Source organism: Larus michahellis, chromosome 14, assembly GCF_964199755.1.
Source record: "Larus michahellis chromosome 14, bLarMic1.1, whole genome shotgun sequence".
Lineage (NCBI taxonomy): Eukaryota > Metazoa > Chordata > Aves > Charadriiformes > Laridae > Larus > Larus michahellis.
Genome location: NC_133909.1, coordinates 5,321,936 through 5,334,217, shown reverse-complemented (window position 1 = coordinate 5,334,217; position 12,282 = coordinate 5,321,936). Strand labels below are relative to the sequence as shown.

General features: G+C 43.8%; 1 protein-coding gene across 1 annotated transcript; it reads right to left on the bottom strand.

Moving 5' to 3' along the window:
- Nucleotides 1-3,453: 3,453 nt before the first annotated feature.
- CD7 (CD7 molecule) lies at nt 3,454-11,753 on the bottom strand. The gene is made up of 5 exons (XM_074607582.1): nt 11,530-11,753; nt 9,304-9,636; nt 7,395-7,736; nt 5,924-6,039; nt 3,454-5,444 (listed from the first exon to the last, which is right to left on the bottom strand). Exons 1-5 carry the CDS (start codon nt 11,600-11,602, stop codon nt 5,334-5,336), a joined length of 975 nt encoding a protein of 324 aa, XP_074463683.1. The 5' UTR covers nt 11,603-11,753; the 3' UTR covers nt 3,454-5,333.
- Nucleotides 11,754-12,282: the final 529 nt, after the last annotated feature.

The window sequence follows — 12,282 nt, the reverse complement described above, 5'->3', positions numbered from 1 at the left end:
CAATCAGTAGCTTGACTTCACCAGAACCAGTAGTGCTGGACATATTTTGGTCATATCCTCCAAATAATAACAGAAAGTCTCATACATGAGTTATTGGATAGAAACGATCACAAGCAGCAACCAGTGACAGATGGGTGGAAGAAACTAACTCCAGGCAACTCTACCAATGTAGGCTTTAAAATGTCACATAGCATTTAAAAATGCTAGACGCACATAAACATTTGCTTGCAGGATAGTCACTGGAAATAATCCAGCGTCCTACAATATATCAGAAGCCACAACAAGAGGAGAACCTACTTCTATTGTGTATATGGTCCTCCTGGAAAATATTTTGTGGCTCAACTCGGCTTATCAATCTCCTCGGCATCTGAGTCCAAGCACGTACTTGTCAGACGCGCCTTATTTAAAGGGTTAAAATGCTTTCCTCAGTTAAATTTTACTGAGTCTATGGGCTCCATCAGCGGTAATCTATATGTGCTTGCTGGTCTCTCCAGTTTTGCAAATAATCAAAAATTATTTGTGATGAGCACCCCCCTTCCTGAGAGCTCAGCCCAGGCCACTCCATATGGACCTAGCACCCTGAGTCACTTCTGACACGGCTTGTACCTTGTGCGTCGTGTTTTCTCTGCTGACATACTGTCCTTGCTCAGCTTCCTCAGCTTTCTCCATCCCTGTTCAACAAACGCTGGTACTAGAGCTGCAGTTCTGCTCCCCGACCCGAGGCTGCTTTGCTCCCAGCGGCAGTATTTCTGTCATTTAGCCCTTGAAATGGGGAAGGGGATCTCGCTAATGCCCTGATACCATTCGCACTGCTGTGGGTCCTGGCCCAGTCTCACACCCTTACACTGGGCTTCCCGCCTCTCCTTGAAAATCACGTCCCTCCCCAGTGCAAGGACAGGAGACAGCAATACAGCAAACAGAGGATAAGCCCAGAGTAATTCCATCTTCAACTCTGGAGATGAAAAATTCAGTTTGCCTGCCTGCCAGGGAAGCTCTGAGACCACACTGCATCTAGGACCTCCCCGACCCTCTTGAACAGCCGAATACCCAATCTGTCTTCTGACACGCTTGAGCTAATTTCCCCAGCCGTTCTCTTCTAGCAGTTCATTCACCACTGCTGGGGTTAATTGTGGGGTTGATTCTCTACCCCTCCACACAGGTACAACTCAAAAAATGTCTCACTATATGTCATTGTCCTCAGCTAGGTTTTACTTTTTTTTTTTAATTTATTTACACCAAGCCAAAAAAACCACCTCCACTATTGCTTCCTTTCACAGCTTGTTTTGTTTTTTTCATAATTGTGGTCATGTTCGCACGGTAGTATTGCGACAGAAAGCTGATGACAGATGCCAGTTTGCTCATCTCGAACCTCCATACGTTGTCTCTCTGGGAATAGTGCCCTTTTCCACTAAACCCGCACCTTTTTTCAAAGATGAAAATGCGACAAATAGTGATTGATTATGGGCACTTCAGCTGCGAGATGGGTATCAAATTTGTTACATCATCTTCTCCACCTCTACATCCGCCCCTGCGCTGGGCTTGTCCATGGACCAACACAGAAATGGTCTAAATGCTGTGGGGGACATTTAGACACGACGTACTTGCTCTCGCTGCCGGCCCTGCACTTGGCCAAGGGCCAGCGCTGCCTTGCCCAGACAGGGACATGCATGGCCGTAGCTTCACGCCAGGGTCTGCCCCAGCAGGAGGGGACACTCTGGTGACAACATCGCAGCGGGCTGCTCCTGACAGCCCCTCCTGCAGTGGCTCAGCACAGCCACAGGCCTTCAGGCACCATGCAGGCTTTAGTGGGAGGGTATCCCTCTTTCATCCTGTGAGGAAAGATGTTCCTCCACAAAAGCAGCCCTTGGAGGACCCTGACAGTCCTCTGGGAGCAGCTTTGGGGCAGGCAGGAGGGTGCTGAGGCCTCCTCTCTTAACAAGGGGCTGCAAAGTCTTCACCAGCCCTCAGGGGCTGCTCTGCTCCAGAGTCTCTGTCTCTGTCTCTGAGTCACGGCCGCCCACCTGACCCCAACACAGACAGCATCGTCCCGGCTCTGGGGACCTGCTGGGGACGAGCCCCAGGCAGCGAGGGGGGCAGCGGGGCCGGCAGTGCTCCCCGGGTGCCCAGCCTGCGGCCTGCCCACGCCATGGGCACCACAGGGCCCCCCGTTACCACAGCAACGGGGGCTGCTGCGAGCGGCCTGGGGACATGGGCCCAGTTCGCCCAGGGCGTGCAGAGAGGGGATGTGGTGTGGAGGGATATTAGTTGTTTAGCGTAAATAAGTAAGTTTTAATTAGAATAAACTACTTAAGGCATGATCTGTGCTGTTTGCCTAGCTTTACTTAGCATGAGTAGCTAGACTGACTGAAGCCTTTAGGCCACAATAGAGTTATTTTTCGTAGTAATTTTCCTAGCAGATAGTACAGTGCTGTTTAGTCTTTTAGCATGGGAAAGTGGTAGGTATGATGCTGATGGTTTTGGTGGTGTTTCTCTCACGCGCGGGACTCTTCGGTTCCTCACGTTCTGCCAACAAGGGCAGGTGCAGAAGGAGTGCAAACCAGAAGATATGGAGGCTCCAACCCTCGGCTAAAACTACACATCAACATGATAAGTGCCTGCCTGCCTGGACACAGAAAAAAAATCCAATAAAATGTTAAAAGTCCCCCTCCAAAAATCACCATTGGACTAAAAGACACATGGACAGCGTGAAGGGCGCATGGGGGCGGGTGTGTGGATCACAAGGGTATAATTGCCCAGGGATTTCTTTGCTCGGGGTCCCTCTATTTGGAGGCACCCAGGCCGGGCTGTTCTTGCTGCTGTACCTTCCAATCAAATTAATTATTTTATGAAATCCGATGCCTGAGACTCTGCTGCGGGAAACCTAGGGTTGAGGCTGAAGAAGGAGGAAGCGCGCCCGGGAGTAAGCGTGTGTGTGTGACACCATGAATGGCGTGTGAGTGCTCGGGCAGCAGCTTCTCCTTTATCAGTGGGACCCCTGTGAGGGGATGTGGGACCTCGCTGGGGCCGTGCTCGTGGGGACATTAGACATGGGCAACAGTGGTGAGGTGGCATCTCCTGCTCCAGATTTAGCAAACCCTGTGGCCCTCAGTCCCTGCCACTGGGTGCAAGGTGCTGTTCAAAGGATGGGTCAAGCTTCCCCAGTGCCATCTATTTCTTACCCCTCTCCATTTGACATTTTTAGCTCTTCAGGAATTTTACCTTAGCCACTATGAAAGGATTGCATGACTATAAATCGTCTGAAGTGTTCTTTGGGGTCTTCTTCAGGGATTAGTTTCAAAAAGAAAAAAAAAACCCTACATGTAGATTATGTAAATAAAGTGAAGAATAGTTATGATGTTGTCTATTGAGGTGCCACTGGGAGCAAGTTATACTGCCTTTTGCAAGAAGCCTTTGAATCACTCAAAAAAACCACAAACCACTAAAAGAAAGAGTCCATTCAGTAACTAGCATGTATTTGGAGGATATATGAAATAGCGTTTAATACATGTATGAAAATATCAAGCAACTGTACAAAGCCCCGATCACAAGCAGTTTTATTCAGGTACAGCTCTGTGACAATAGCAGGGTCTGCAATCGACATACACCTCTCTGGTTGGAAGGCAAACCCAGCCCTCCGCCGGCCACCCAGGGGAGCAGATTTCTCCCTTGGGTCTGGTGCGCAGCATTTCACAAGTGGCAGTTGAAGGGAAACGGCCTCTCCTGAGCGGCAGGCTTGGCTCGGCAAGCTGAGATCTCGGCAGCGCTCACCTCCAGAAAGGAAGGACGCCCCGTGCCCGGTTCTGCTCCAGCTACGTGCTCTCATCAATGGCTTACTGGCCCAAATCCCTCAAAAACTAAACAAATGCATCAATAAAGAAAAATTCTAGTCTCAGCCTGTCCCCAGAAACCACAACCCAACCTCGTCAATTCTGCCTCATAACAGGACAATTTGATATCCCTCTGGGCATGCAAGATTGTTGACTTTCCACAGTGGACCCAGCTCTGCAAAACCAAAACAATCCTGGAAGAAGCGTAACCCCTTCCTTAGCTAGAGAAGAGCTAAGCTCATCGTGGCAACCTCTTCTAAGACATTTTCTAAATCTTCTAAATCTTCTAAGACATTTCTTCTAAAACCAAATTTAATTTCAACTTCACTGATGTGAGTTTTTTGGTAAATTCCCTTGTTAAGAGTGATTTGGGGTCAGACTCATGCATGCCCAGACTGGAATGCAGGCGTTGGCTTTATCCGGATTATTTCACTTTGTATTGTACAGTGTCGAGTCATTGACCTGGAGAAACGCATTCTGCTGCGTAGTTCTAGGACAGCTGGAGTTCGAGACAACACCGGCACAACACAAATATTTTCGCTGTCCCAAAAAGCCATCATGCCCCAAGTCTAGTCATTTTGAATGTCAATCACGTCAAGACCCACACCAGTCATGCCAGTATTTCTAACAAAGGCAGTAATTTAGAATCTAGACTTGATTGCATTTTTGTGGGATGGTTATGATCTTTGAATAGGTAAACCCACACATATTCAGCACTTCACTTGTAATGTTCTCTGCTGCAAAGTTTCTGAATTCTGTTCAGAAGAGATCATTTTTTGCAGTAACTCTTGTGTAGTTTTAGCTACCTGAGCTCTTGGGCAGACTCACAAGGATTCATACAAGAACTGTAATCCATGCATATGTGGATCCATTGCATATTATTAAGCAGGCCTGTTACGGTCTTCCTGAGCACTTACCAAAGCTCAGAACGAGACCTCTCCATCTATCCCACCCTCCCTGAAAGGGTTATTGATCAAGCAAAGAAATGAGCCCATATGTTGCATCCAGATAATGTATAGTCTAAAAATACTGCTTTCCGCACTACACTGCAAACGTGTGCAGGGTACCTGCATTTCTCTACATTTTCTGTATATCAAAAAAAAAAATAATTTTACAAGTGATCAAAAAAGCAGAAGCAGCTTTGGAAAGGAGGCAGGTTTTTCTTTCCACTGAAGAAGGTAGGTTTAGATTAGGGAGAAGTTCTTTACACTGAGGGTGGTGGGACACTGGCCCAGGTTGCCCAGAGAGGGGGTGGAGGCCCCATCCCTGGAGACACTCAAGGCCAGGCTGGATGAGGCTCTGAGCAACCTGATCCAGTTGAAGATGTCCCTGCTGACTGCAGGGGGGTTGGACTAGATGGCCTTGAGAGGTCCCTTCCAACCCAACACATTCTATGATTCTATGATAGCATTTTCAGTTCAGCTACTCCATGAGGTTGCTGAGGCAGCTGTCAGAGAGACCCATAAAGGAATGGTCGATCCACGCACAGTCTCAGCTGGCAGAAGCTTACTTGTCCATGGAGTAAGTGTTGGTTCTGACCAAGGTGCTACGTCTAGAACTGTAGGACATATCTTCATATACTGCATTTGGGGTTTTTTTCTGGCAATATTTCTTTACCTGCAAAACAAAGCAAAGAGTCGTTCAGAACAGAGCTTGAAAAGGCTTTTATGAGTTTTTGCTGTCCTTGTGTCCCCCAAAACGTTCTCTTACATCTATTACAATATTGGTATATACAGTCCCATTTACAATTGACAAAAAAAAAAAAAGGCAGCAAAACAATAGTGAGGTGCGTTGTTCAGGGAAATACATACAACGCATGGCTCTGTTGTTGACTGTGAGGCTCACTTGAGGATTGCTTTCAAAAAGCAAACAATATCTCATTTACTAAGAGTTACAGAAACTCTTAAGTTTCTGTAAAGAAGTCTTCACTGCCAAGAGTTTACAGCTAGCAGACATTAAACAAGTGCAAAAAGGAGACCATAGAAAGCCATGATTCCTTAGGTTTATCGAATGCTTGCTTGACTCAGTCACTATTTAAAAATCATATCATGAGACCCGGATTCAGGTTTGCTGTGGCATGGTAACAGCATACTTACATCGACACGGTACAAGGCGCAGCACACCAGCGCAGAAAACAGGAACGCTACCACGATGATAAGACCATAGATGCCCCAGGAATTATTACCGCAGTATACCTGCACCATTTCTGCATCTGAAATTATATTATTATTATAAATATGAAGAGGTAGAATTCTATTTTTACTATGAAAAAAAATATTTCCTGGTCAGCAAGAAATCAGATATCAACAGCCTGCTACACAGCCACATTTGTCATCCCCTTGGTATTCTCACTGGCGTTCCCTCTGCACTTTTGGAGGCTGGTGATGACTGCAGGTGGCATGTGGCGGGTCAGTGAGGAGCACTCTACGAAGGCGGTAGCTTCCATGCCACTGATCAGAAGTAGGACCACACGCTCATAACAGAAACAGAAAATGGTTTACTGCAGTATTACAGCAATACCGAGGGCTCGGCCAGGAGTGTATGGGAATTATCTAACGGCCAGGTTGGCAAGCAGTACGGACAGAAGTAAGAGGCTACTACGATCTGGAGTATATACGCTGAGCAGAGTAGTGCTAGTGGAAAGGGTTACAGTTCTCTAAAACCTCAATTAATCCATATCTGAATAACACAATATGTGGTAATCACCCTGCTGCTTTGATGTGCAGCTGTCGTTTTCCCCACCTCACGCTACTGAGTTGCTGCAGCAGTTATGGCTAGCGGCATAGAATGACACCACAGTCTTTTTTGCAGACTAGATCCTTTGCAACTCTTAGGGCTTATGTAAACGTTATTTTAATTCACCAAAGATCTCATCAAAGCCCAATGCACAGGGTTAAATTGCACCAGTAAGATCAAAATCAAGCACTATGCTGCTGGTTTTGTCTGCATCTGAGCAAATGGTTGCGACACCATCCTACAGAAGAAGAAAAAACCCTGTCTTTGGAACACATACTCACAGTGTGCTCAGTGTGTAATAAGGGTGTGTGAGATCATCTCTGCTATTGTCTGTGACACTTTAAGTAAACGCCCGGAGACTTGTTCTGCACTCCCTAGTGTGATGTATTTTTAAACACAAAGACTTGCTATAGGGAACAGCTTCTTAAAGATGTCACATTAAGGTCAAAGAACCAACGCTAAGAATACTGATTCATTTCCTAAAATGGATAGATCATTCACAGACACACTGAAGTGTTTGTTGCCTGATTGTGACCTTTTTTTGACCTTTTTTTTTTTTTTAAGATGCAGGATTATAGCAAGCTTTCTCTTTCATTATTCCCTCTGGTTGCACAAGGCAGGTAAAAACATAGTGCCTGTTTCGGTGTCCTAGTACAACAGGGTGCAGAGGAGTCAGAGCACACGCTCCAAACTTTCCTAGCTACCGAAAGAAGCCTAGCTGCGGATTAGTGCTTTATCTGTCCCGACTGAAGTTCTGCAAGCTTGCAGTCCACCTTTTGTATTACAACATGCCTGTAGTTAGTTATGGTTAAACAAGCAAAAGGATCGTACCTTTAACCAGCATCATGGTGCCATTGCTATTCACTGAGAGGGAAGAGGAATTTTTCAACACCCCAGCACATACATATATATCACTGTCGTTCTTCCATAGGTTGTGTAGAGTTATCACTATTTTCTTTTCTTCCTTTGAATACTCCAAGCGATTAGCAAAAGCAGGAAAAATAGTTGAATTATTCTGACTTGAAACATACAGCACTCTTTCAGGTTGCACGTGAGTCTTGAGCAAGTAGATCCCTTCATCTGAGCTCCTCCACGCACAGGTAATGCTGACAGACTGGCCTTGCTGCGGATTGACATAGAGTGGTGACTGCTCAACAACTCCACTGTTTTTTCCTAAAAACAAGAGACATTAATGGCTACTACATACTTAACGCACTGCATTTTCACTAGGGAGCAAATACGGAAGTCAAAGACAGAAAGAACAGACCACAGAAATTGAGATAAAGTTGTTTGTTTTTTTTAAAGGCTACCTTTATGCATGCCTTGAGAAGAAAGATACATGTCTGGCATGTTCTCCTGCCCCAGGATCTGACAGTAGGACTGACTGAGCACGTTTAGCTGGTTGTAAAGAGCCTCCACCTACCTAAAAAATGCATACACTGAACTCTGCTAAGGGAATACAGCTTCATCAGCGTGCCCTTGACACATGGATTGTTCCCTGCTTTCTCAATTAAGAAAGGAAGAGATTAAGCCATAGAAACATCTGGGGACTACTGGTCTGGATGAAATCATACAATACGGGTGCCATCAGTGTTGAAAATAGACTTCAAAAAGCAGTTATTAATGACTTGCTGTCCAGCTGTGAAGACATTTCACTGAGTACCTCTGAGGACATTCCCTGTTCCTTTTGACATTATCATTAACGGGGATGCGGGAATAAAGACATAACTTATCACATTTGTACAAAAGACAATTCTGGGAATGTTGCAAGCATTTTAGAGAAGAGGATCAGAATCAGAGAGAGGTACAAAGTTATTTAATAAAATAATTTGGAGAAACAGAACCGAATCAACAAGATGGAATCCATTTAAGAAAACAGCCAACTAGTTTGAAAAGAGAAGCCTAAGGAAGGACGAGATAAGTCGTCATAGATATCACGGACTATTGCTCATCCAGCAATTAATTAGGTTTTGCATGCCTTGGGGATGGGAAAGGAAGAAAACTCTGTAATTTTTGGTAAAGATGTTTTAAAGATGTTTTTAGATGGTGTCATCAGAATGGTAGGTACATAGAAGAATAAGCTGCCAAAGATTATTGTGGACTCAACCCTCTTCTACCAAGAAAAAAACCCGAACAAAAACAAACAAAAAAACCCCAAGAAGACAGAAAGATTCTTCCCCTAACCAGAAATTACTGTCAAAAGCAGAACTTGTGCCATTCATCAACTGTTTATTAAGAGAAAAAACTCACATCCCTTTACCCACTGATGCCCAACTTGCAAACCCTGCCTAGCACCAGCTTCCCAACTATTATCAATTTGTCATTTAAGATGAAATAGTAAAAACAAAAGAGATTTGCAAAAAACGCTACCAAAAAAAGGGGCTCATTGCTTTGCTAGTTATTCAAGACGATCTGACTGACTGTTTTGGAAAGAGCTATGGGTCTTTGCTGTTTCCAAACTGGTGCAGCAACCTCTGACTCATGTGAAAACCCGTAGTTAGGATTAAATTAGTCATGAATTGATGTTCTAGGGGGTTTCCTGGTGCTGTTTTACCTAATGTGTTTTCTTCATCTTTTCAGGGAACAGACCCACACTTTCCTTCAATTCAGTACACTACCTGAGCAGATACGGGTAAAGTTCTGTCAGACTCTCCCTCCCATTATGCTTTCTTCCAATCTTTGAGTTAAAATATATATCTGTATTTATTAATTCATGACATAAAAGGTGGAATTGCAATACCTTTCACCACTAATATGGTTGTCTTCCCATTCAGCTTTTTGTGACTGCCATTGCTTGAAACGTAGTTAGTGCATAGGTAGATATTGGAATCAGATTCCTGTAAATTGCGCAGAGTTATCCTGAGATTCCTTCCTTCTTTTGAATACTCGATGCGATTAGTGAATGCATCGTTTATAAATGAAGAACTGGTCTTGGAAAAAAAAAACACATTGACCTCCCGTATGCTAGTTCTCAAGTACATTCCCAATGTATTTTCTGAACCTGAGCAAGTTATGCTGATGGAGTCTCCTTCCGAAACACTGATAATGTCTGTTGACTGTTCATTTTCTCCACCTAAAAATAAGAAATGCAATTGAAATTATAATCTCAGAGTTGTTCTTGATCTAGTAACATCAAAGTAGTTTTCAAAAACTCCTCCGTCAACAGAACCGCTCTGTAAGACTAGACCGTAGTCTTGCTATCCTGGATATATCATCTCTTGGCTGTCCTGAAACCTGTAGTGCCTTTCACGCCTATTGACTTGTGCAACTTGACGACTCCCCAAAGCTTAAAAGGCCTTGGCAAAAACAGTGGTTACTGTCACTCATGCAAAAAATTTAGTCTGCTCTGTAGATTCCCAGTATAATCCTATTAGTTTTCAAAATAGAAGCTTCATCGAACTCAGTCCAATAATTGGAGCTGGTTGAGGATCTAAATCTGGAATTCAAAGGTATCAAAAAATGGCAGAGAATGGAAGAAAATTACACATTTTCTTTCCTTTTTTTTTTTTTTATTTTAGAAAGGAGGCTTTAGCAACGTCAGGAAACTGGATAGTGTAGCCTCTTAGGAAGAGAACTGCAGAAGGAATAACTCCAGCCTATAACCAAGAAACAAAAGTATAAAAATATATAATGAGACCCTTTGAGTTCTCTAATGACCTCAATATCAAAAGAAACTGAATAGTAAGTACTTATGCCATGAATACCAAGGAACAGAGGGATCAAATGGGAAACATCTGAAAGAAATTACATTACAACATTACAAGCAGGGAAGAAAAATAAAATATAGAGTATTGCATATCTAGGACAAACATAATATAGAAAGGGTAGAATTATTCAGTGTTGACAAGCAAATTAAGGGTACCTACATACTTAAAACAATTTATTTTAATAAGGGAACGAACACACAAGTCAAACACAGAAAGGACAAATCACGGGAATTTAGACACAGTAGGTCAATCCAACGTGACCAGACAACAAGGGCATTCCTTCTACAGCACTTAGAGAAGGAATTAAGGTAACCCAAGAGCTGTCAGCAGTTACCTTCCAAAGCAGAAGAGAAATGGGGTGATGGAGGAGGCTGGAGAAGCGCAGAGCACTCAGCCTTAACAAGCAGGGAAGGAAAGCCCAGGAAATTCAGTTCCATCAGCCTAATTCTAAGCTGACCTGTACTTATGTGATCTAAGAGCCCAAGCAGCTAATGAGAAGCAGCCTCAGCCCATCAATTGTTTTCTCCAAAAGATCAGCGTCGAAGTTCAAGAACTAAATTATATTTGCGGAAATCAGCATTGACTCCTCAACAACCACTAACTAAAGAATGGTAAAAACACTCAAAATAAATACACTTACCAGAACCTTCCTGGTATGACATACCTTCCTTTTAGACATACTGATTTATGGATAAAATGTTTTTCTCAAGTCACCAGCCTTTCCGGTTATTGTCAGTGGTCATGGGGGGAAAAGGGCTGACTGTTTGGAGAAATCTTTTTCCTCAGCTAGTTTTCCTCAAAGATTCACACCGTTTTCCCCAAGTGTGCCTCCAGCTTGTACTCTCGCTAGCTACAACACTATTTAGCAATGGACACTTCTAGTAAGGTTTTATTGCACCTTCAATAATTACGTCCCTAGTAAATATCAATATTCATTTCTATCCAGTAGTGGGCTCCCCCTGTCAGCCTTAAGGATACGGATGCAGTTCTTGCTGAACTACTGGGAAAACAACTTCCACTCTTTCTACAGAGAGCAATTCCTATATGGAAAAGTTCTGATCACAACAATTATTTTTTTATTTTTCTAAAAACTACAAATTCTAAATTCTATAATTTCAGAGAATGTTTTTCAAAGTTCCACCTGGTTTTGCTAATGGTGAATTTGACAGGAATCTGTTTGAAACAATAGTCTAAGGTGGGAAAAAGACAAAGAAAACACTGGAACTTGTGAAATGTAAATGCATCTATGTTGTACGTACCGTTCTGGCCAGGGAAGCACGGGAGAAGCAGAAGAAAGAGGGATGCAGCTGGGAGATGTGATATCCACCGCATTTTCAAAGGTCTTTTTTAGTTGTTCTCGATGAGTTAAAGACGTGAAGAAAGGGTTGTATGCTACAAGTTGGCCTGTTTTCTTACAGCTACATCAGTTGTCTACTAAAAGACTTGAGCAACTTGTCTCTTTTGCCTTAGTATCACAAAGAATGTGACAGAGAGGGGGCTGAGAGATTTCTCTCAAGAGGTGTATCTTGGTTTTGACTTCACACTTACAACGCCCACGGTTTCCTACCACTGAACAACCCCAACCCTGAGGGCAGAATTAGAAAGAGTATCAATGGCGAGCACCTACCTTCCCTTTTCAGTCAACTGAGAAAAACTAGGCTCAAAGTTGCTCTCCACAGTGCCAAAGTCAGGCAATTATCTCCCTGTTGTGGCCTTACTGGAAATGTAGACGGCTTGGTATCAGTTCAGTCTGTCAATGTTCCCATGGACTTAGCAGGCTGCCCGGCTGGTGGCTGCAAATACAGAAGTCTTGGCTTTGTAAGGAGCAAGTGGATGAGAGGTGCTCCACTACTTTAGGTAAAGCTTAATTTATTATACAAAGCCTGCTAACAAAACTGCAGGTTTGAGCTGCATCTTGGCAATGACAATGCGCATCATTTCCAAGCAACAGCATGGTACGTACCTCCCCCGTGCCTCCTGGCTTCACATTTAACAATACGTTCTGTGTGTCT

What these genes read in the sequence shown, in the direction of transcription:
- CD7 (XM_074607582.1), bottom strand. Translation starts at nt 11,602, where the DNA reads ATGCGGTGGATATCACATCTCCCAGCTGCATCCCTCTTTCTTCTGCTT. An exon ending in AACCATATTAGTGGTGAAAG is followed by an intron (nt 7,737 to 9,303) that starts GTATTGCAATTC and finishes TCTTGTTTTTAG; the next exon opens with GAAAAAACAGTGGAGTTGTT. An exon ending in CACCATGATGCTGGTTAAAG is followed by an intron (nt 6,040 to 7,394) that starts GTACGATCCTTT and finishes ATATAATTTCAG; the next exon opens with ATGCAGAAATGGTGCAGGTA.